The 25,465-nt window shown below is 35.6% G+C and overlaps 1 protein-coding gene across 2 annotated transcripts in view; it reads left to right on the top strand.

Annotated features, from left to right (window-relative positions):
* Positions 1–25,465, top strand: part of LOC122802724 (interleukin-5 receptor subunit alpha-like) — an 869,500-nt gene that overhangs the window by 493,266 nt on the left and 350,769 nt on the right. For both annotated transcript variants that reach the window (XM_044072485.1, XM_044072486.1), the window contains one exon: positions 5,767–5,942. In XM_044072485.1, the coding sequence (XP_043928420.1) occupies positions 5,767–5,942 (176 nt within the window). The remainder of the gene's footprint in view (positions 1–5,766; positions 5,943–25,465) is intronic.

Genomic DNA, 25,465 nt, shown 5'->3' with positions numbered 1-25,465 from the left:
GGGCCCACTCTGAATATGAAGCAAGTAGCTTTTGTTCAGCTAAGGAGAGGTTATTTTGGTGAAGCAGAATTAAATCTTTCTGACAATCAAAAATTTGTTTTTCTAAAGTAGCATCATAGTTCAGACTAAGATGATTTTCCAACGAAGAAATTCTTGATTTTAAGAATTCCTCTTTCTTAAAGTATTGTTTTTGAAAAAGCAGCTTTACTAATAAATAAACCTCTTAATCTTGCTTTACATGCAGCCCATTGTATGTCATAAGGAATGTCTGATGATTCAAGACTATTCACCATTTCATTTAGGATTTCTGAAGCTTGTTTGCAAATATCTTCATTTGACAATAAGTTATTATTTAAGGTCCACTTATTAAACATAGTTTTATTTTTGATATTGGGTTTTATGTTCAATTTTAGTGAAATTTTTGAGTGATCCGAAAAGAATCTGGGTTCTGTAGTAAAGTCCACAATATATTTTGAAATATAATCTGAAATTAGAAAGAAGTCTAATCTGGACCACGAATGATAGCACTTAGAATAATAAGTATATATATCATTCTTGTTTATATTTTTAACAGTGCGGAGCGGATCTATTAAATTATATTCTGTCATCAAATCATTTATAGCCAGAGTAGATTGAAGATTATAGGTGACAGTGGAGCGGGAACGATCAATTACAGGGTTTATAATTGCATTCCAGTCACCACCCACTATAATATGATGATCCTTATAGGATGCAAGAATATTGTAAATTTTTAAAATGAACAAATGTTGTGAATTACATGGGCCATATAGATTTAAAATTAATAAGGGTTTGTCCAAACCAGCAATAGAAGCGGTAAATAAGCACCACCTCCGCTCATCATCAAATTTCTCATCAATAATATTCCCAATGAATTTTTGTTTAATGATTATAGCTACACCTCTGGAGTTAGATGAGTCACCTGAAGCTATAATCTTTTGATCCATTTTTTAACTCTTTATTCCAATCAATACGTGAAATATGGGTCTCTTGAATAAAACAAATGTTAGCCTGTGATTTAAAGATCATATGAAATAATAGTGACTTTTTCGCTTTATCTTGAATGCCTCTAACATTCCAAGAATCTAAAATTATGTCAACAGGCATATTCTACAAGTATAATCATTATTGATGCTATAAAAGTGAACTCAAGGTGCAAATCCAACACAACATTAAAAAGAAGAAGAAAAAAATAAAAGAAAAACAGTCTTTAAGTATTCAAGCAAGTCATCAAATAACATTTGTTGAAAAAAAAGAAAAAGTTTTTAAGAACCATGAAATATATAATAATAACCTTTATCCTAACCCTAGTGCCTACCCACCAATCCCCTGTGATAAAGGAAGAGCAGAAGAACATGAAAAAACATTGTAATTATAGATAATAATAACCTCAAGTTAGAATACAAATTACTCAAAGGAAGCCTAACATAACATAAAGTCCGAGTAATACTACTAAAAATATATACAAAATTAACTAATTTCAAGACGTCCAACATGCTTAATCCCTACTTCTAATACTAATCTAAAGCTCCTATCCTTAAATTGAAATTTATAGTGATTAAATGTATTTCCTCAAGTATTTCAAGAGAAAGAGAAACAAGTAAATAATAAATAAATCACACTCTGCTTAACTAGAACACTCTATCATAAGAAGTAATACAATTAAAACTGAAAGATATGTAAGATAACATATATAAGTATAACAAAACCAACTGGTAACATTATAATATAAGTAAATAAGCATAGCATTACTGAACTAAAGATAATAGTCATGCACTATCTACTGAACCTTCTTTAGTACTTTAGTGATAATTTCATTAATCAACATGACCATTAGTATGATAAAAGCACTAATACCTGTAGAATGAGTATTTAGTTATAGTTCAAATAAAGCAAAAAACAACTACCAAGCAACCATATCTCAAAATGAAAAACAATTCAGTCGGAGATGCATCTATTAACTAGATAATAATAGTACAGGAACTATTCAAAATGAAATATTATAAGCTGTAAGGTTTTAACACTAGTTAATATACATGAATAAAGTATAATTATATTATTAAATAGTAACTTAAACAGCATCATATATATTGGACTGAATGTACAACAATGTGCATACATATAATTTTAAATCTACTTTTTGAATATTTTACTAATGACTCTGTTAGGATATGTAGCCATACTATTCTTCTAAGCTATAGATGTAACATAGCAAAACAGCATGAAAAGACAAGGCTTTTAAAGTAAACATTTTGAACATCTAATTAAAACAGAAACAAGCAAGCTAAATGCAGTAAATCTAAGGGCTTAAATATATACATGTAGATTCAGCTAATCATATTAAAGATAGTTATTTCAAACCTTTCAAATAAGTAAAGGCTTTCTTAAACATAAACTACTAATCATAAATATCACATCCAGCCTCTGAGAAGAGAGAGAGCAGAGAATAGAAAGAACATGAAACTTTCATATGAACAGGTATACTTTGTAACATTTGTCAAATTAAACACTTCAGTATAATATAAAATATTGTATGAAAAAATATTCTGAATAGGAAAATATGTTCATTTCTTTACACATCCTTTAGAATTTTAATATATAAAACTAACCTGTTCATTTGTTTCCAGAAACATTTTCACTCTGCTTTATGAAAGTAGCAGCTTGCTTTGAAGTCATGCAGACACACTAAAAGTCACTGAATATATTATGTGACATGAATCTGTTTAAATTTAAAAGCAACCTTCATTTATGAAGAGAAAACACTTTAAATAATAGCCAGATCTATTAAAAAGTTGGTGCTATTGAATACTTGTTGAAAACAAGCAGACTTGTGTATTTGAAACTGTCCTTCTTTCCTCACAAATGATGACATCACCATCCATCTCAGAGAGACTGTAGTGTGTGCATGTTCATGCAGAGCATCAGCTGGAACTCTGAGGGGAAGATTTTCTTGCTAGAATGTTGAGATGGAATGTTTTTCCTCCAAAATCATTTAGCTTACACAGAAGGCTGTAACTCCAAAGCTTGTAGTAAAATTAACATATTATCTATTTACACAGCAAGCATATGTGAGAGAAAGAGAAAAAGTAAATACAGGAATTTAAATGCTTCTATTAATCCACACAAATCTAACAAGCATATATCCTGTCACTGCACACTGTCACACCAAATCCATCATGTGTAAATTACATGACAAGTTCTTAAGGTAATATAATTATGTCACACCAGAATTACAAATCATGTAACACAAATACTGTCAGATTAAAGAAAATAAAAGATCAAAACTTATTGTAGTTCTTTAACAGTAGAATATTAAGATACAGTGTCAGGAAGCTTTTTAAATGTTTTAAGAAAAATGTCTTTTGCATCTTTAGGATCTGAACATACAAATCTTTTGTCATTAGCTGTGAAAGACAATGTATTAGGATATGCCATTCGAAATCTAATCCCTCTTTTATCAAGTCAGCACAATAGGGGCTAGTTTTTGTCTATTTAATTTGATCTGTGCAGGAAGATCTTGGGAAAATGATAGTTTGTGAGACTTCCATATGAATTGTTTCTTTGTTTTAGCAGTTTCTAGGATCTGGAAAGTGTCTTGAAAGTTTAGTAACTTAGTATAAATTAACCTTGGTGTGGAAGAATCTTGCTTTGTACGCAGTGCTCTGTGTGCTCTCTCTACAATTATAGATTTTGAAGAAGCTTCACAATTTAACAGTGTTTCAAAGATATTTTTAGTCACAGATAACACGTTTTTATTGTCATAAGATTCAGGTAAACCACGAATAATTATGTTATTTCTTCGACTCCTGGCTTCCAGATCCAATATTTTAGCTTGTAAATCTGAAACAGTTTTATCTCTAGATTTAAAGTCACTTTCCAATAAGTCTGTTTTAACCTCCAAAGCTAAGATTTTATTTTCAATAGTAACAATACTATCGTTTATTTGCTTTAAAGATTTACTAAAGTCTGAAAGCTGTTCTGAAAAGTTTTGTATAGCACTTTGGATTGGTTTTAATGCTATTTTTAGTTCTTCTAAAAGGAAATTTGAGCCATTTAAATCTTTATTACTTACATTAAAAGTTTATGTAGGTTGTCTAGATGATTTCAGTCTTTTTGAACCTGAATCTTTTTCAGGAGAGAGCATTGAAGTATATTTGGCCTTTGTAGGCTGAGTCTCCATGGAGTCAGATTTTGTAGCCATGCCCAGAAATGGAATGCAGTTAACAGGATACCAGGAACCAGGAACAGACTGGAGCAGTAGGAGTCCCAGCAGCAGAGAGACCAAGAATGTTCTGAGGTAAAATAAATCCCAGGATAATAATTCCAGAAGAAAAAATAATCCAAATGCGTAGAAAAAGATTTATAAAATCTTTTAGTATAAAAATTTGAGGAAATAGGTTGATGTAAAGTTGTAAAAAAAACCAAAAGTTAAATAGCTGTGAGGAGCTCAGAGAGTAAGGACTAGACTAGTCGGCGGCCATCTTGGAATCCCGAGACTTTCTTATACATGTATCAGCAGCAGTGCTAACACTATTAATTAAAACTTTGGAGAGATGCTAAGAGGAAACAGAGCCTCTGGTTGTAAGAATTAGTGAGACCTGATTGAATATCAAGTAGTATCAGGTCAAGATTAGAGTAACAGTTTCTCTAGAAGTATATTGGAAGCAGTCTATAGTACACTGTCTTGGTGAGAGAAATAGGATAATTTTAATGTAATAGCAACACAAGAAAAAACATGAGACATGTAAAACTGTCAAACATCTTTGTAAGATAGATTTTTTTTCAACTTAGTTAAAAGCATATAAGAAAAAGATTATGAATGGGCCACATATTTCCATAGCTTGTAGAGACTGGCATGTAGTTTGACTGCTGTGTTGAGAACATATGGTCTATTTTTCAGATAGTCTGCTGAAATGTATTTATTGTAATAGGCGTAGTTTACATATCTGCTATGGTGGTTTAATAAAGGGAGGTTTGTAAATGTCTTTGCATACATATAAGATATCTGTACGGTCACAGAAAGGTGCACCCTCAGAAGGTAAGGGAATGCTGCTCATATATGCTTTCCATGTGTTTCTCCTTATAAAATAATCAGAAACATTAATCTTATATACTGTTTTACAGAATTTCTTTGCTACTAAACTTATTGCTGACTCCCCCCTTTAATTTTACTAAACACATTGTTGCATTGTTGGTCATATATACCTTTATTTCATCCACAGTAATGTGCTATAAACTGTTCACCATGCTGCCTTCATACAAGACCTTTCTCTTGATAAACATACTGATGTCATCCAAGTTTCCTTCAGGGTACTTACTGCTTAGTCATTGCACTCACTTCTGTGCTCCAGTTGTGAGTAATGCTGACACTACAGTTTCTTTCTGATATTTCATGTCAAGAAAGGGAAATAAAATTCCAAGTGACACCCTCCAAATGGTTTTAAAAGTGAAAGATACACCTTCATTTTGGAACTACCATTCTTATAGTTCATAATATAACAAGATGCAAATAGATTTGTAATGTATATATGTCTGATGTAGTTATAGAGCATCTGAATAAAGGTTATAATTATATAATGCAAAAATAATATGATATTATTATGCCCATTGAGAAGCAATGATGGGATTACACCTAAAATGCAACTATCCAGTACAGTTGAATGCCATCCACTGACCCATACTAATTTAAACTAGCATACATCAGTTATCTCTTTTATACTTAAATATTTTTTTTAATTTTGTTTTCAGACAGGAAAAACATACTGAAGCATGCAACTCATATACAAGGTCTGAGACAGGAAACATCAGATGTCATACTAAACTGTCACTTCATTCAGCTAGAAAGATCAGTGTATGTGTTAATGGCTCTAGCACACAAACAACAATTTTGCCATACTATGCATCATTCACACCACTGTACATTGGTAAGAACTTATGTGTTATAATCCTAGTAATAGTCATATATTCATATATTCAGTGAAATGTGTTGAACTGTTTACAAAATCATATTTATATGTTGCGTAATAAAATACCTTTCATGAAAAGTGCGCCAAAGGAGTTCTGCCTCACTGAGACACATATGCTGGATGATGTGTTGTTTTAATTAATGAAGTGAGTATTTTTGTTGTTTTTAGTCCTCAGTAAGAATGTTACACTTGAATGTACTAATGCAGCATGTACTTAGTGAACAGACAGGAAAGCAGATACATATAAGCCACCAGAATAGGCTTCAATAGTATCTGCATACTCTTTAATTTAGCCTAAAAATTCTGGTTGAATTAATGGGTCTATGCAGCTAGTGTTAACAGTATTTTAAACCTTAAAATGTACGTGAGGAAATTAAATTTAGGGGTACATTTTGGTAATACTATTATTATTCAAAATCCCCACCAGTTGCATAGACCCAGCACCTTTATTCCACCTACCCACCCACTTCTTGTGATTTATGAGACACTTTGTGAAAATGAACTTAGAAAAATCATTTTGAATAGTAATCATAGGGGTTATGTTAACAATTTGGACGAAAAAGAATGGATGTTACTTCAAGACATCATTAGTAACAATAACATCAGGCTTATGAAACCTGATAAGGGGGGAGGGCTGGTCATTATGAATTATTTGGATTACAATAGTAAAATGTTTGATCTATTGTATACTGACACTTATCGAGAAGTGTCAGTCAATGAGATGAATCTAGCCTATAGGAACATTGATTTGACCATTGAGGAATTGTTACGTAATCGACAGATAAGTGTTGACGTGCATACGTTCTTAGAGTGTAAAACCCCCAGAACACCTACCATCTTCTGCATCCCGAAGATACATAAATCCATCCAGAACCCCCCTCTATGTCCGATTATGGACGCCAAGGCTTTGAAAACATATGGGTTGGCCAAATTTGTGGACCATCAATTGAAAGGTCTAGTGGAAAAGACGCCTTGGATTATTAAAGATTCATGGGATTTTTTAGGTAGAATACATCCAGATATGTATGATGATGGCCTTATTATGGCCACCTTGGACATCAAGGATCTATTTTCAGTAATCCCACATGAGGAGGGGCTTGACTGGTTTTATGAATATCTATGTTGGCATTCTGATTTAAGTTTTGACACCAAACATGCAATTAGGACCTGTATAGAACTTGTTTTGGAAATTAACTTTTTAAGCTTTGATGGCCACCTCTTTAAGCAAACTTTAGGAGTGGCCATGGGAGCATGCTGTGCCCCTGTGTTTGCCAACGTGGTTTTGGCACACTGGGAGGAGGAATACATTATGAATTCATGCTACAAAGACCATTGGGTCCTATATGGTTGTTATTTGGATGACATAGTCCTTTTATGAAAAGGGGGTGAGGACAAATTAGGTGAGTTTTTTGAATACCTTAATAGTACCACTGATTTTTTAGAATTTACCCTGAACTCTGACATAGAGAGCTTGAATTTTTTAGATGTCACTGTTGTGAAGGATTATATGAGTAAATCTTTTATATCTAAGCTGTACAGGAAACCTACGCATTCAAATACATTTTTACATTTTTGAGAGCTGGTACCCGATTCATCAGAAAAAAGTCCCTAGTTAAGGGACAATTTATCAGAATCGCTAGAATGGTGTCAGATGAAGGGGACTTCCAAACAGAATGTGATAAACTTATTGATATGTTTAGAAGAAGGTGTTACCTTATGAATTTTTTTTAAAGAAATCGAAAATGAGGTTACTGTCAAAAGACGGAATGGGTTAATAGTAAAAATTGTATTCAGTGGTTGTGGTATTGATGATGGAAAGGTTAGAGATAGATTACATTCCAACAACAGTATTTTTTCAAGATCTTGCACCCTAACCTTCACCTTGGATTTTTATGAAATCAAAAACACATTGGTTAATTTTTGGCCAGTGATGTTACTGGACCAGGATGTCTCTAAAATCATAGGGGATAAACCGGTGATTGTCTACAAAAAAGATTATAACTTTAAAGCACTCTTGGAAAGACAGCAAAAAGAAACCAAACCACACTCCGAGTCTCCAGAGAAACAGCAAAATGTGAAAAAACCAAACACTGGAAGGCTCACCACAGCAAAAAATCCTGTAACAATCCTGTAAAAATTTGAAAATCCAACTTGTAAAATTCAGAGTCTTTTATTGAAGATACAGCACACAAAGAGATAAGCGCTTTTGCGTGTTATAACATCTATAACACACGCTTCTTCAGATCTATCCCTCGGATCAGTGCTTAAAAGCAGATAGTACTTGCTCCATTTACCCTCTATATTCTAGACCTTTAGCGGATTAGAGGGTTTTTTATTTGTCTCTGCAGCCATGATTTTTTATACTTCTATTGGTCATCATATTTATGATAGTTATGTATTAAGTTATTTTTTGATTTTATCATGGTTTTAATATAAATCATACATTTTATTACTTATGCTTTTTCCACAAACAGGTGCTATGTTTTTTGTTTGTATTTTATGTATGTTATAGATCTATACAGTATATATATCTATAGATTTTTGGGGCTTTGTAACCCATTTTTAGTATTGTATTAATGACAGCTAAGTGCGCATTGTGCCTTTAAAGTTAGAGCTCTCATTCAGTATTTAATTGCTTAATTGCCTAATTAACTTGTATTAAAATCCTGTTTGAGCTTTTTTATGGTATTTAAACTCACTGCTTCACTGTTAAAATAGATCTGAAGAAGCGTGTGTTATAACACGCGAAAGCGCTTATCTCTTTGTGTGCTGCATCTTCAATAAAAGACTCTGAATTTTACAAGTTGGATTTTCGAATTTTTACAGGATTGTTACAGGATTTTTTGCTGTGGTGAGCCTTCCAGTGTTTGTTTTTTTCACTCTTGGAAAGACAGAAGAAAGAGAACAAAACTAGTGGATGCCTTAAATGTGGTAGGTGTGGGCAGTGCCCATATGTTATGATGGGTGAATATATATTTATCAAGAATTTTGGACGAATCTACCCCAGCAAAAAACTTTTTTGTTTTTCGAAAAGGGTAGTATAAATTGCTAAGTGCGGGTTATGCAACGTATTTTATGTGGGCAAAATGAAAAGGTCCTTTAAGCAGAGAGTATATGAGCACTGCTATGATAGTAAATGCAAAAATAAAAACAATGCACTTTTCAATCATGTGGACAAATATCCAACGCATTTTTTTAGGGTTTTTTGCCATTGATCATGCGGACCTGGGACCCCGGGGTGGCCCAATGGATGATTATTTAGAATTATTAGAGTTAAAATGGCAAATTAAGTTGAATGCAGGCTCATATCCTGGCATCAACGAGTGTATAAGTATTATGCTCTTGATGAAGCTAAGAGCTTTGTTTTATATTTAAAAAATATTTAAAAAGTATTTAAAAAATATTTTAAAGTTTTTTTATTATTACTTCATGGGTTTATTACCCCATTTTTTGTACCACAGTATTTACAGTTTGTTATATATTTATATATATTTATATACATTTATATTCATTGGTGATATGTATGTGTGTTTACATTTTGATATTTATTTGCAATATGGAAGTATACTTTTTCATATGTCTTGGCAATTTAAGTCAGGTATTATTTCCTTTAAATATGTGCTTTAGTTGACAGGAATTGATCTAATAGTAGGATGTGATGTTAGGGTTTTTGCCTTTTGGGAGGGTATTTAAATTCTTTGAGTTGTATTATGTGTTTTCTGATGAAGTTGGTTATTCCGACGAAAGTGCTTAATCTGTGTACTATCGTGTTTTGAGTGTGTTTTATTGAGAACCCAATAAACTGTCATTACGAGTACCTGCTGAGTGGTTTTCTGGATACCTTATGTAAGTCTTCTTAAATGTCTTTTGGATTGATGGTGCCATGAAAATGGTGAGTGGTGAATCAAAATGGGAAGAGGTGTCGATCCAAAGCCACAGTAGAGGAGATAGGTTGATGCTGTGATGGACATGAATACACTTGGGGAGTATGGCTACCTCAGCAGCAAGTGTATGAGATGGTAAATTGCATAAAGTAATGAAACAAATGGAAAGCACAGAACATCCAGCTTCTTGCAGGACAGTGAGAGTGTTGTGCCGGCAGTGCTACTCATTACTAAGGAAACATTGCTGTTGAGTTTTGTTCCAGAGGTATCAATCATACAGATGTTGGTACACCATGCAGGACAAGCATATATGCATGTCCTTATAGTTAAATTATGGAATTATGTAAGAATACCATTGCAGTGATCAGTAGATATGAGAAGTACTGACTCTGCTGGTCAAATCTTAGTTGCACAGACACAAACTGCATGTTATACCATTGCCATTCCATAGCATGACACCACATGAGGCCAATATTGCATGTAGTTATTTTCTGGGAAATATATGCATAGAATATTCTGGGGCTGAAGAAGCCATACTGGACTACAGGATGTTGAGCTGTCCCTGGATGATGTGGAGTCAAAACACTGGGACTTTGACTTCTACTGCATTGGCAGATATGAGGCTGATGATGACACTATTTCTGTCATCATATCTGAGTCTGATGCACATTCTCAGGTTGTAGTTGGACATATTCAGGATAACAGTGATATGTAGGTTGCACTTACTGGGTCATAGCACATGCATAAGGAATGTTGTAAATGAGCAGAGATCCAAACATATGGCATTTGCAGGCCACTGTTTCACCATTTGTGAGTCCTGGTGTGTCTTTTATGGGGAGTTTTCCAAACTCAGGCCTGATCTTGGTTTCACAAGTGACCAAAGGCTTATTTACAATAGATATGGATCTTAATCCTCAACATGTAGATATGCACACTGATATTGCAGCTGAATTTATGCTACTTTTGAACGTGCTGTGGCATTCACACAATATATTCAGCCTAATAAGTGGATGGCTGCTGCTTTTAAAGGTTGTTGGTGTTAGTGCTGCCCTCAAACAGTATGCACATCTTTTGCAATTAAGTGCATCTGCTCAAGTTTAGTGAGCAATAGCACTGGAGGGAGTCTACTATGCACAGACCATTTTCAGTGTGACTGCCATATGTAGACATAGCAGTTGAATTCAAGTAGGCAAACTAATGCGGTCTTAACCAATGCCCTATGCAGAATCACAAACCAGTGCCCTACCCCCTTAGCTCTCCAGTTGAAGGGTAAACAATAAATACTGTAATAAGCTGATTGCTACATTGTAGCAAACAGTTGCCATACTGTAGACCATACACAGAGTGTAATAGCATTCAGGTTTGACTGCAAATGCAATACTGGCTTTTAAAAGGCAGTATTGTATTAAAGAGATATCTCAATCAGTTGATTCCACCCCCCAACACCCTCTCACCCTGCCCTAGATATGCTACTAACAATAGGGCATGTCTTGATGCTGCTGGACTCTAGAAGTGTTAAAAATAAAACCATTTTTTTCTTTTAAACTGTAGCAAACTGCTACAAATGTGGCAAATAGTTGCTACAGTTTATGTCCTGTCTACACAGAGTGCTGATGCACTAATGGTTTAGTTAAAAAATACTTACTTTAAACTGCAGCAAACTGCTTGGTACAAATGTAGCAAACAGCTGCTACAGTTTATACTCTGCCTGCACTGAGTACCACTACGCTCATGGTTTAGTTAAAAAAATCTTCTTTTAAACTGTAGCAAACAGTTGCTACAGTTTATACCCTGCTTGCATAGAGTGCTACTGCATTCATGGTATAGTTAAAAAAAAAATCAATGTTTAAACTGTAGTAAAATGCTTGCTAGAAATGTAATAAACAGTTGCTACAGTTTATGCCCTGATTGCAAGAAGTTCTACAGCACTCAGGTTTTGTTAAAAAAGAAATGCTTAAATTGTAGCAAACTGCTTGCTACAATGTAGGAAGAAGTTGTTACAGTTTAGACTACACATGGAGCTCTACAACACTCAGATTTGTCTGCAAACACAGAATTAAAGAGGGAGATCCAGATCAGCTGATAGGCCTCCAGTCCAACACTTTGCACCCAGGGCAGATGACCTTGCTTCACCCTAGCTAAGCTATTGCCAGTAGGGCAAGTCCTGATGCTGCTGTGCTGTATCAGTACCATTGGCAGACCACTGCCCTAGAAGACTATGCTGTGTGGTTTAAACACTGAACAATACCATCCATGAGCTGATGCAACGTAACAGACAGATGCACTGCAGCAGGAGCAACAGCAGCTTCTGTTCCATATCTGAAGAGGGCACTTAGTATTGGTACATCACACATAGGTGCTCTGTCATCAGTGTTTATCAGAAATATCCCTGCTCCACTAATATAGTCACACTGTCTGTAGATATAAATTGCAAATTCTATCTGAAGTGGTGGTGGCAGACACACCCAGTGCACATTTTTTTGCAGGGACTGTGTCTGTGATTCTTTATCAGCAGATATTGGCATAAATAGAAGGCATGAACATGGCAGATCATAGTCAACCCCCAAATATGGGAGCACAGTCATTGTTCTACAGGATATTACTTCTCCTGGTGAATATGGTTGGGAACACCAGTGAGTAATTTGTCGATTTGTGAGGCCTAACTCTGGCATGTCTGATATCTATGGCTGCATAGCATTTGAAATATGATGATATGGCAAGTCTATCACTTTGCACTATAATTTACCTGACTCATTCTTATGGTTTTGCATTGCCCTTCCACACATATCTGTATGTATTTGTATTGTATATTTTATGCATGTGTTTTGCACATTGATTTACTGTTTTGCTGCAGGCAGTAGTTAATTTTGCAGATACTTGCTAGGTCATTCTATCATGCGTTTTCTGTGCATATATTTGTTCTGGTATTTATGTGATCTTGGAGAAAGTGGTTCATTCAGGTCATAATTTAGGTAGAATTGGTTGTCTGTTGCACATTGTGTTTCAAGGGAGTGGGAGTCATTCAGTAGAAATCCTGCATATCCAGTAGAATCATCAAAGCACTGGAACCTCATACTGTGTTTGACAAATGCCCATTCTTTTATATTCCTGTCCCTGCTGTTAGTCCTATGTGTAGAAGTTGCCTTTTGGTGTTTTTGGTGTTCATAATGCATTTTCGCTGTTCATAATGGATTGAACAGCTTTGGTTTCAGAGGCATATTTGGCATCTCTGAGTATGCAACAATGAGGGATAATGCCATTGCCAGAACAGTTGCACAAGGAAATGGAATGCCAGACATTGGCATCCTGGTTTTAACCTAGAAGACATGCACACATATCCATGATCTGACCTGTATAATCACATACTATCAAACAATTCATGGAGTGATATCCATGGCAGTTAAAGTATGCAGGTGCATTATTTTGTCATATATGATCATATTAGTTACAATGGAACTGAGCTATGAGGCCCTTTCCACCTTGCCAATACCCAGCCTTAGCCCTTGTCTCTTTTTAAGGAGAAACAGGCCATCCATACCAGGTGTGAATTTGTGAACACCCATGCAGTCATCCAGCTACTTTTTAAAGGCAGACAGTGTGTCGCAATGCTTAATTGGATAGGGAGATTGCTGCAGAGTAGGAGTAGGTGCTGCATGACAACTATATCCCTCTACATAGTCTTGTTTATTTGTTGGTGTAGATTCTGACCACCTCTGAGCCAGTATTTGCTGGACTGTTTGATTGATTGAGGTATAAGAGTCCCTGGACCACTGCATCCATGATAGACCTATAAGCAAGGCACAAGACACCCCTAAGGAATCTATATGACAAAGCCTCCAGTCTTTCCGTGCAGTTAATGTCTTTTAACTCCTTGATTTTTTTGTTACAAACCTCTGGGGTCTCTTCACCTGCTTGATATGCTTACTAAGGTAGATCCCAAAGGGGGAGTTTTGCTCAGTGATGAGTCTGATCATAGGAGGTTAGGACTTCTTTAGAGCTGGAAGATGTACGTTTAACTATGAACTTTGCAAGGTAAAATGATTTCCTAACCACTTTTGCAGTGTAATGTTTAAATATAAGGATGTGTCCACCAAAGTACCCAGGTCTCTGACATATTCATTTTCTAGTGATGTGCTAGCTATGTTGCAAGTAGAACATAGGGAGTGCTTACCAAATGATCCAATTTTGTAACGTTTTAGTCAGTTTGTAACCAGTTTTTCTACACACCCATGGACAAGTAAAAGGTACTGGTGGAGTGCATGCATGGCAGATATGGACTTGGCGACAACTCCTAGGTTACAACCATCCTCAAATTTTGTTAGCTAGAGATCCTCATTTGATAACCATAAACTGGTAAAGTAGATACCAAACAGAAGAGTTCCCAGAAATGATGCCTGTGGAGTATTGTGTTTACCAGCCACTGTTACAAGTATGCTTGGTAGCAGGAAAACTGTATAAAATCCATGTTTCATTGTTGTTTGCTCTGCCAGTGTATGCATCATCTCTCCCTCCATATATGTGTGTGTGTGTGTGTGTGTGTGTGTGTGTGTGTGTGTGTGTGTGTGTGTGTGTGTGTGTGTGTGTATATATATATATATATATATATATATATATATATATATATATATGTTTGTATGTGTGTGTGTGCATATGTATCTAGTATGCAACATTAATTAGTTGATGAATTGCTGTAGGATCTGAAAGAAGCTGCAATATACCAGTAGAATCCCTGGTCTGCCTCTGGCATATTCTGGTGGTCAGAACTGACATACCTTTTTGTCATAGGTATTGTCTGATCTCTAGCATTATGTGGTTCCATTTATTTGTACAAGTTGCAGAGATGATTATTTTTGTCAGTTGGTATTCTAGAAATTTAATATAGTAATACTCAGTGAACTATGTTTCATTGACTAAGGATTAGCTCAATTTCATCCAAGAAAGAATAGCTTGTAAATTCTGGATTTAATTTCGGTCTAATGGATTAATAACAAAACAGGACAGGCCTTCCTGAGGATCAGTGGACTTTTGTGTGCTTTAGATGGTATCAAATCCATAATGCTTGCAAGAATAGAACAGTAGTGAAAGACTGCTTATATTGTGTTGCTTATTTCAGTTATTTAACTTTAAAATAAAAAAAGTATTGTTTTCCAGATGTGAACTGTTAATCAAACTGAGTTAGCAATAGTGACATATCATACCAAAAGCAGTAGAGCTCTCTGTTCTAGAGTAAGAGTACTTTATGTAATTATAAAAAAGAAATGTTACATCCTGAAGTTTTTGGATATATTGAAGATATCCCTAATATTCTGGTGAAAGAGTTATGTGGACTTCCTAATACAGAACAACCTACTAAAGCAATGTGCAATACAAATAGACTATCTGAGAAAAAATTAAACTTGGAAAAGATGATTCATATGTTTCTCTCCCTCTAAAGAAAGGACAAGCAAGTTGACTAATGACAGGTATTATATAATACAAAGGATTGTAAATTGATGGACAAATGAAATAACCCGAGAACTATTTTAAATCAATGAAAAGTAATTTGAACTGTAACCTTGCATTTCTTATATGCAGTTAAACCTGGTGGAATACAAATAATGATAATATTGCTTTGAGTGTTCTTTGATAACAGCTATCTTGTATTTAATTGTAAGTTGTTTTCAATTGTATTACATGTGAGAGCTCAATGAATTTTAACTGGTTATCTTGTTTAAAGACTTTATGAACTAAATGCATTTCCATTTCCAGTACATGGAGATACAGGCTAAAAAGTACATTGTTTTTTATTAGGGACAGACATTATATAAGCAATGTTTCAAGCAAAACTTGAAAAGTAACTCATTATGCAGGTAATATAACTCTAGAGCACAATATACATGATGCAAAGAGAATTTATTAGGTGTCATCCATGTCAAAAGCCCTCTTAATTCAGAGTTGGGCTGTACCAAGAAGAAATTTAAAGAGGACTCTCAAATGACATATGAAGCTAATGAAATTAACTACTTATTTACAGAGCTTGTTTAAAATTTAAGCCAATGATATAAAGACGTTAACTGGACATGAGATAAACAGCTGCTGTTAAGCTATGCGACAGGCAATTATTTTGTACAGCTGCTTATCGTTTAACTTTATACAGCAAAGCCTGCTATTATGTGACATCTTCTTTGTTGTATTTTTTCCTATTTTTCCAGAGAATGGCAAAGTAGTTAAATAGCCATTTGGAGAATGTGCTGCTCAGTATTTAAAGAGTTAACACCTTTTGCATTTCAGTGGCACATGGAAAAAGGACCTCATTGTCTCCTCTTGACAACCATTGTATTTCTTATATTGTTGGTACTTCATTAAGATTTTCACTGGTAATTTATTTTCACCACATTTCCATCCCTGTCTTTCTTTCTACTGTCTTACAATAGGAAGTTCAGCCTATGAGTATATATAATAACATATCAACCCATGAGTATATTATATTATATTTATATATTTTATATTTATTATATTATATTTTAATTATATTGTACAATTCGTTTCTGTTTCCTGTTACTTAATGTTTTATTATTTTACATCCCTTCATATTTCTATATGTTCTATGACTTACCACTTTTTCCTGTCACTTTCTGTTACTTTTCTACCATATTCAATAACTGTGTACTATTTTTAATACACTATCATCTTCAATCCTGAATGGAAATGTAAAGTGGCCAAAATTCTACAGGTTTATTAATTCATAAATTTGTGATCACACTTCTTTTTGCATATGTCATCATCTTCAATACCCAATATAAATGTAAAGAAGCCCAAAATACTATTGGGTTTATTAATTCTAAGCAACCTTATTTATATTCATTATACACAATCCCATCACTGAATGGATAAGATATGCTTTTTTCTTAAATGTTAACATAACCTCCATGCAAACATTATTTCCTGTATTTCCCTAAAATTTCTTTCTACTGTTTTTCAACAAATCTTTCCCTCCATATATAATGCCTACTGTTATCCTCTCTTTTCATGTAAAATATATACCACCTATGTACACTATGTCAACATACCTTTTGCTTTTTTCTTTACTCAGAAGTAACCCTACTCTTTTCCTTGCCAACATCACTCAATCATCTGCATACCTCAGAAGACTGGTAAACTTACCTGACCATAATACACTATTACTCCTCCCTTTTCCATTCTCATTGCTTTCTCTTTTAATAACTAAGCAAAATAATACTACACTTCTTATGAATTTTCCAGTTTTGGTTTTGATCCCTATCCATCTGTTAACTAATACTTTACCTAAGAATCCAAAATCTTATTAAAAAAAATATATATATATATATATATATATGTATATATATATATATATATATATATATATATATATATATATATATATATATATATATATATATATAAGGGTCACCTTCAGAATTTCAAGTTTTCAGAAACTCGAAATTGATGTGAATAAGACCATATGATTGAGATTCCAAAAACTCAAAGGTTTTGAATGGAGATTGCAGTACAGTGAGGATCATGGAATTTACACTTTTCCCAACTATAATGAGATCTTAGAGATGGCATATATAATATGCAAGTGGTGTGGGGGTGCATGCAGAAAAAGGTAGATTTTTGCTGTTTTCCGAAGTTCGAGTTTTTGGAAACTTCATCATATTGTCTTGACCATATGAATTTTGTGTTTCTGAAAACCCGAGCTTCTGAATGGGATATATATATATATATATATATATATATATATATATATATATATATATATATATATATATATATGGCTTACCATCATAATATTGAATGACAAAATGTCTAATTATCATTTGGTTGAAAAATTAGATCCCAACCCAAAACACTGAATTGTCAAAATGTCTACAGTCATTACATTGAAAAAGCAATGAGATCAACTCTACTATTTTGCAGGGGGGCTGTGCACCCCTGCACCCCCCCATGTGGGGGGCTGTACCCCCTTACTTAAATATATCAACTCCGAGATCACACTGCAGTGCAGAAATGGGCAAATTTGATAATTTTGACATTGTGAGTTTAGACTAATTTAATTTCAACATTTTGAGCATTCAATATAGTGTGTTCAACCAATTCAGTTTCAACCATTTGTCATTCAGTATTATGATGGTAAACCTATATACATATATATATATATATATATATATATATATATATACATATATATATATATGGCTCTACTTCACATGACAGAAAACTCATTTGGCAGAATTTCATTAAGTGAGACCAAAATACCTAATTTTCAAAATACTGAAAACTCATTTGACTAAATATTATTTCCGTGAATTTTAAGCCATAGACATGATGTGGGTTTCTCTTCATCTGTGACTTGCTTGTGATAAAAATAATTACTGTTACTTAAAGTGCTGAGTGTCAGAATACCAATAGTCATGTAAAAAGTTTCATTGTAGTGTTTCTAAATGTGGGTATGTCTCTTTATATTTTTCTGGAAGTATCTAAAGTAATATGGTGGATGTTTTATGCATTCCCAGCAGTAGTGGCAACATGATCACTGCAAGGCAAGTAAAAGGTATATGCCCTTTTCCCCACTGTAGTGCAATCCTGGAGTTAGAATATATAGTTAAGGGGGGTGGGGAGTGTAGACCCCCCCACCTAGTTTGGTTTTATATCATCCGTTTTCTGGTAAGTGGGTAAGTAAGTAGTTATTAAGTTCTGGAAAGAGTTAGTCATTGCTGTTGTAAGTGTGCATGTCTGTGATTTAAAATTAATATCTTGAAATTCAGCATTATAAGCTTTCATTGAAGTGAGACTCAGTCAAATGAGTTTTCAGTATTTTAAAAACTAGGTATTTTGGTCTCGGTCAAATAAAATTCTGTCAAATGAGTTTTCTGGCATGTGAAGTAGATCCATATATATATTTATATATGTGTGTATATATATATATATATATATATATATATATATATATATATATATATATATATATATATATATATATATAGATTCACTTCAGAATCTTGAAATTCTGAAACATCTAATTTCAAGATCATATAATCGATGTTTGGGAATATCGAAAGTCCGAAACAAATTCAAACAAAAAAAATTAAATGTGTCTGCAGGGGGGCAAGCCCTCCTGCACCCCCACACCCCTGCTACTTAAATATTCTAACTCCAAGATTGCACTACAGTGAGGAAAAGTAAAATTTCAGATTCTGTGCTGTATGCAGATCTTTGTTCACAATGTCGGGATTCTGAAAGTTCGATCAGATGGTCTTGGCCATATGAAATTCGATCTTTCAGGATTTCAGAATTGTGAATTCTTTCCTTACATATATATGGCCAGGATTAATGAAGTTCCTTGCAAGAATAAGGCTGTTCTTGCATGGAGTGGTTTGTGTCCGTTTAGGATAGTAGTGCACCTTAAATATGCATGAAGGCGCACTGCTATCTAATCTAAATGAACACGAACCAGGAGCAAGTGCATGGGGCATGTGTTAGCAATACCTGCACATTTAACATGCCCCCTTCTCTCAGAAAGTGCCATACGGCACTTTCAGACACAGATGAGTGTCAAACTATATAATATTAGAGCCTGGCTCTAATTTTATATAGTAAACGAGTGTCTGCAGACACTGAAATTTAAATAGCAACATTTCAGTGTCTGCGGACACTGAAAAAAAAACATAAACACCTAGGAGGGAGCAGCCTTCAAGTGCACACTCCCAAATGTCTGCACTCTTGCCCTACATGCTTGGAAGCAGTAGGGCAAGAGGAAAGGAATAGAAATTAAAAAAACATTTTTTTTCATCAAATAAATCTGATGTTTATGCAATGTGCAGTTTGTTTGTGCGGCACGCTGCTATGCTTAGCCTGGGTGAAATCCTTAAAATGATAGACAAGTGCTACTGTGATAGAAAATGTCATAAACTGCTGTAGTGGTACTACCATGATTTAACATGTAGAACATGCTCAGTTCAAATCCCCCTGCTGGCAAATTATTTAATAAACTTTTAAGGAATTTGAACGATAAATATCAATCATATGGCTCACATATATATGTAAGATATAAATGTAAAAAATTATTTATAAATTTAATGAAACAAATAGATTTAAGCAATGCTTTGCTGGTGTAAGAGTTGCTTACCTGCTTTCAGCTCTGCTTAGCTGGTGTAAGCATTGCTATGCAGTTTTGCATGGAACTAAGCATACTTCAGCATATTAAAACTGGCCAGTCAAGAAAAAGTGAGAGAAAACTGCCCTATTTAAACTGCACAGGTGGGAATACAGCCATAACCATCTGGGATTGCTCACAGCAGGACCAAAATGTCTGGCATTGGTGAAGGTGTGCGCTTCCAAGCACAACGTTGGGGCATCCAGGAGTCCAGGGTTATGGTTGGATTCCTAGTTAAAAACCATGATGGCAGGCTGCTGCAGGGCCAGTACAAGGGCTTGTAGTACAAAGCAGAGGCCTGGGACCAGCTTGCACATGATCTCACCAGTCACACTGGCAAACCCCGTACTGATGAGCATGTATCTCATTACCATAATGACCTGAAGTGGAAGAGGGGTGCACACATGGACCAGTGGATCCAAGAGGCCCGAGTGCCGGATGTCCCACCTGTCTGTAAGTATGCATTGTTATGTATTTCTAAGTATGGAAAAAGTTCAACTTGTGACTGTGCAGGTGTGATTAATGTGTGATGTCTCCCCATACAGCTGCTGCGGAGAGGTCCCAGAATGTTGAGGCTCATGCCAAGTGACTGGCCCGGCTGTGTCTGCAGTATGATGAGTACAGAATATCCCTTACTATTAGCAGTAAGAAATCAAAATTATAGTAATGGTAGTACCACATGTATATATAATTGTGTTGTAAAAGTCAGGAATAAATGTCTGTCTGGCTGCCATTGTTACAATGGAGTATTCCCAGCTGCTGTGTAATACAGATATCAGTAGCAAACAAGTTACAATATGCAGGAGAGGAATATTAGAATATGTATGAGTGTGTCTGAGTGAATCTGCCAAGAAAGTGCCATGTCATGGCTACTGTAACAGTTAGAAATGAAAAGCATTCCCCTGTGCAGATCACGCAGGAATAGTAATTGTGGATTTCTAAGTCATACACAGATGTGTATGTCAAAACTAATAAAGGTGATCCCAAACACTGGTGTGTGTCATCTTAATTGTACCCGAAAAAAAAGTGTGTATATCCTGCAGAATGCATTAACTGAGGTGAACTGATTTAGCACTGCTTGCCTGCATACTTTAGAATGGGCATGTCAAATAAATGAAAAAAGCAACAGTACATATTTCCATCCGAATGTGTTTTACTTGTTTGTCTGCCAGCATCGTCCTGTGTTAACCTTTCAATTTCAGCTGTATGTAGCTGTGAATGCACAAAAATGTATAAGGCTTAACAGGTGCAGACTTAAAACCTACACTGTGTACTCAGGAATCTAAATTGCAGTATGCATAGTTATAAAACAGTCAAATGTGCAATCCAGCACATGTTTTACAAACAGTGACACCAGTGTCTGTTGTCTATGCATAATTTATACTGAAAATGGGAAACAAATAATGCAAAATGTCATAATAAAAGTACTCTGCACAAAAATATATACTAGATAGAAATGTCACAAGCAACACACAACACCTCCCCAGCAGCTCAGTCTGATAAGGATTAGGCCTGTAGTTCAATTCTGCACACACACCATGGTTCGACTCCAGGGACCACCACTAACATCTTACTCTGGTTCTACAGTTGTAAATTGCAATCTGAATAGAAAAAAAAAAACAATGTACAGCAACTCATACATTTTCCATACAGGGCACACAGGTAAAGAAATCTGAATAGAAATACTAGTATGATGTGTATAACTATGAAAGGTGTACATTTGCTGTGTTGATCAGCCCCAGTCCTACAAGTAGATGCAAGCTAGACATCCAGGCTCTGCAGTCTGGCCCATACAAGCCCCTCAAGTGTCACGCTGTCACGGATAGTTTCCCCAGTTGCCAAGAAACCTGCACACAGAAAATGTCACAGTAGATGTATGTGAAAAGCACGACACACACTCCAGGGTCTGCAACTAATATGTGAATCTGAAATATGTGTAGAAACAGCAATGTAATGTGCACTCAGTTCATCTACACACAGTTCATCTGCACAGGCCCACAGACAAAGACATTAGTACAGAAACAGGTATGATGTGTACAACTAAAATAAGGGTACAATTTCTCTGTTGATATCTACAGCTGTTGGTGTGCTATAGCAGCCCCATGACCCAGGTAGAGTGTACGTGTGGTCAGCCTGTAGAGTAGCGAATAGTAGTGTACTGACAAATATACTTGATAGCAGTTGTCAATTTAATCTGTTCCCCTCCCACACCACTCAACTTATCCAACCATAACACTGAAACCAACATGGGTATGTTCCTAAACAAACCTCTACTGTTGGGACAGTTGTTCCATTTGGTTTACCATTGCTTAAACTGTGTGCATACTAATATTCCCTGTTGAATAATCATTTTATTGCCTGCCTGACATACCACTAACTGGCATGCTGTTGCAACCCTGAATGCCATTCCATATATGCATGGGTTCTGTTTGCAATGGCACTGTTATAATTGCACTATTTTGGGTAAATGGGAATATCCATGCATGCTGTTTTGACTAATGTAATGTGTTGTGCATCACTAACCAATATTCATTATTAATTTCCACACCATAGCACATATGGGAAGGCAGATCCCAGCAGATCCACCTCCTTCACTCTACCTGGCTGAGGCAAGGGTCCCAGCATATCTGGGACTCAACCCAGACCTCCCTCATCTGCTGATCCTGCAACACCCTCAGGTGGCACCGCTGCAAGGATGGGCCTCACCTCCCCCGCAAGTGGGTGTGGTGAGGCTGTCACCCGGGACGAGGTCTGTGGCATGGTGCACAGTGTCCTCCAGATGGAGCTGGATGACTGCCTCTGCCAGGTGGAGGGCAGGCTGTTGCAGCTCGAGGGTCAGGTGGCTCCTGCAGCCCAGCCACCAGCACAGCCACCTTTGGGGCTGTGAAAGAGTAGTGGTGACTGCCATCGGGTGGGGATATCAGTGCCGCTACTACCATCTGGGGGGATCATGAGCCTCGGATTCCCAAACACCCTCCCATCAAGGTGTTTACGCCCCATGTGTTATACATCGCCCCTATTTGCTGTCTTGTCTGCAAATGCAACCTCTCTTACAAAACCGCCCTCACCACACTTACCAATATTCCTTCATTAACATCCCACTCTCACATTAAAAAATAAAAAAAGGACATCTGTCCTACAAAAAAATCATGTCCCACATATAGCAATGCATTTCGCCCACAGACAAGTACCCATCACCCAATCTAACCTTACCAATCATCCGTATTGTATGATGCCCACACACCTCCCTGTAGGGTGTGAGGCTCCAAATACTAAATTGCCCACATTGAAAGTGGCTGTTGCTGCCAAAGTAATGCAGAGCTATGGTCCTTTCCTACACACATCCTGCACTTCCCTACATGTTTCTCCTCTTGTTTGTCCCCCTGCTTGCCCCTATTTCATCACTTTCCTATCTCCCTTTTTTTCTTTTCTTTATTTGAAATTAGCGTGGGTTTAAGCGGCCGTAAGCAGCTGTATGTGGGTGTAAGCTAAGCTCACGTAAGCGTCGCTTAGCTCCATGCAAACCCACTTACAACTGCTTTAAAGTGCCTTAATCACTCTGTCTCCAACAGCCCCTGTTCTACCCAGCAACAAAATAAGCAGCCCTTGCAAGTCAGAAACCCAGGACACTGCACACTATAGCCAAAGTGATTTACCACTAAGCCATTTCAGATGTAAATAAATCTGATGTTTTCTCAAACATATCATTCAGCACAGTCATTCAACTGTAAGGTAAATGTATTTATATATGCAGCTGTATGTATGTATGTATGTATATATATATATATATATATATATATATATATATATATAGATAGATCTCTCTCTCTCTCTGTATATATATATATATATATATATATATATATATATATATATATATATATATATATATATAAAAACATAAAAAATAAATATATGACCAAAGGCACTGTTAATGGGGGTGAAGGGGCCCAAAATAAGTACCTCTTCTAACTATTGATATTATCCCCTCCTCCACAGCTTAACAGATCTGCCTTGCAACACAATAACCAACACTTGCAAGTCTCATACACAGGACCCTACACAACATAGCCACAACAAGTTGACAGTAATCCATCTCAGCTGTATGATGTCAGGATAATATCAGTAACATATCATGCAGAACAGTCTGTGTTCCACTGGGAATGTGCAATGTGGAAGCATTAAAAATTCCAATGATACATATACACATACACACATATGTATGTGGATATATATATATATATATATATATATATGTGTGTGTGTGTATACATATATATATATATATATATATATATATATATATGCATATACACATACATACACATATGCATATATTACTACTTATATATATGTATAAGAAGATATATATTTAGAGGGTGCACAGCATATCGAACAGCCAGTATTCCTACAGTTGCCACCTTTTAAAATGGCCAGTGTTTGATTCGGTCATATAAAAGACAATTATTGCATGAAAGATATACCTACAGACAAGTCAAAGGATATGACACAGCACACAAGTTTGCATACATATAAATGTTTATTTGTGTACTATTTCAGTTGTATATGCCATTTCCTATAGCAGTTAGGTGTTTGAAATACATAATAACAGAGTAATCCAACCCTCAAACAAAACATTTGCTATAGTAATCTGAAAGGATAACTTATGTTGCTGTCCAGGCCAAGGGCTTCAAGTATTACAACAATCAAAAACACTTGCCTGGAAGATAAGAATCAATCAACACTAATTAATTACAGATGTAGTTAGTTCAGTACCCTCCAATTACACACTGTACGCAACCCCTAGGGGAAAAAAAATTAAGTAGTCACAATGAAAATGTATCTGTTACATAATGCTTAACTTAAAACATCACTATCACATTGACAAACAGAACTGTCTGTAAGACAGTAAGCACTAGCCCATCACTGTTCCCATGATGAAATGTATAAAAATGTACAGCCATATACCTTCATGTGTCTTACTACTGATATCCCCCACATGTTATAACAGCCTAGGTTAAAAACGGTGCATAACCTCCCTCATAGAATGACTTACAAGGGTATATAACAGTGTTGCATACACTGACCTCTAGACTGTACAAGGTCACACACATTTTGTCCAGCTGTAGCCCTCATATATATGGACCCTACCCCACAGTATGTGTGGGAGTCCACATCACTGGAATGATAGCAGGAATGCTAGCACTAAATAATAATAGGCCTCTACTTAACCTCTTACTGCATGACATATGGACAAAGCCCTGTATATAGGTGGAGGACAGAGGCTGGAGCACAGGGCCATATTTGCAATATTGCTGTTATACACTGTGAAAGTTGCTGGTGTTACAGGATTGGTTGCAACATAGCCTTACTCAGGAATATGAAGTCAGAAACACAAATGGATGTGGCCATGTACTGATAGCACTCAACAGAGAGAATGC

The sequence above is a fragment of the Protopterus annectens genome, chromosome 5.part0, assembly GCF_019279795.1.
Source record: "Protopterus annectens isolate FY-2018-M chromosome 5.part0, PAN1.0, whole genome shotgun sequence".
Classification (NCBI taxonomy): Eukaryota; Metazoa; Chordata; order Ceratodontiformes; family Protopteridae; genus Protopterus; species Protopterus annectens.
This window is presented reverse-complemented; position numbering and strand designations above follow the sequence as displayed.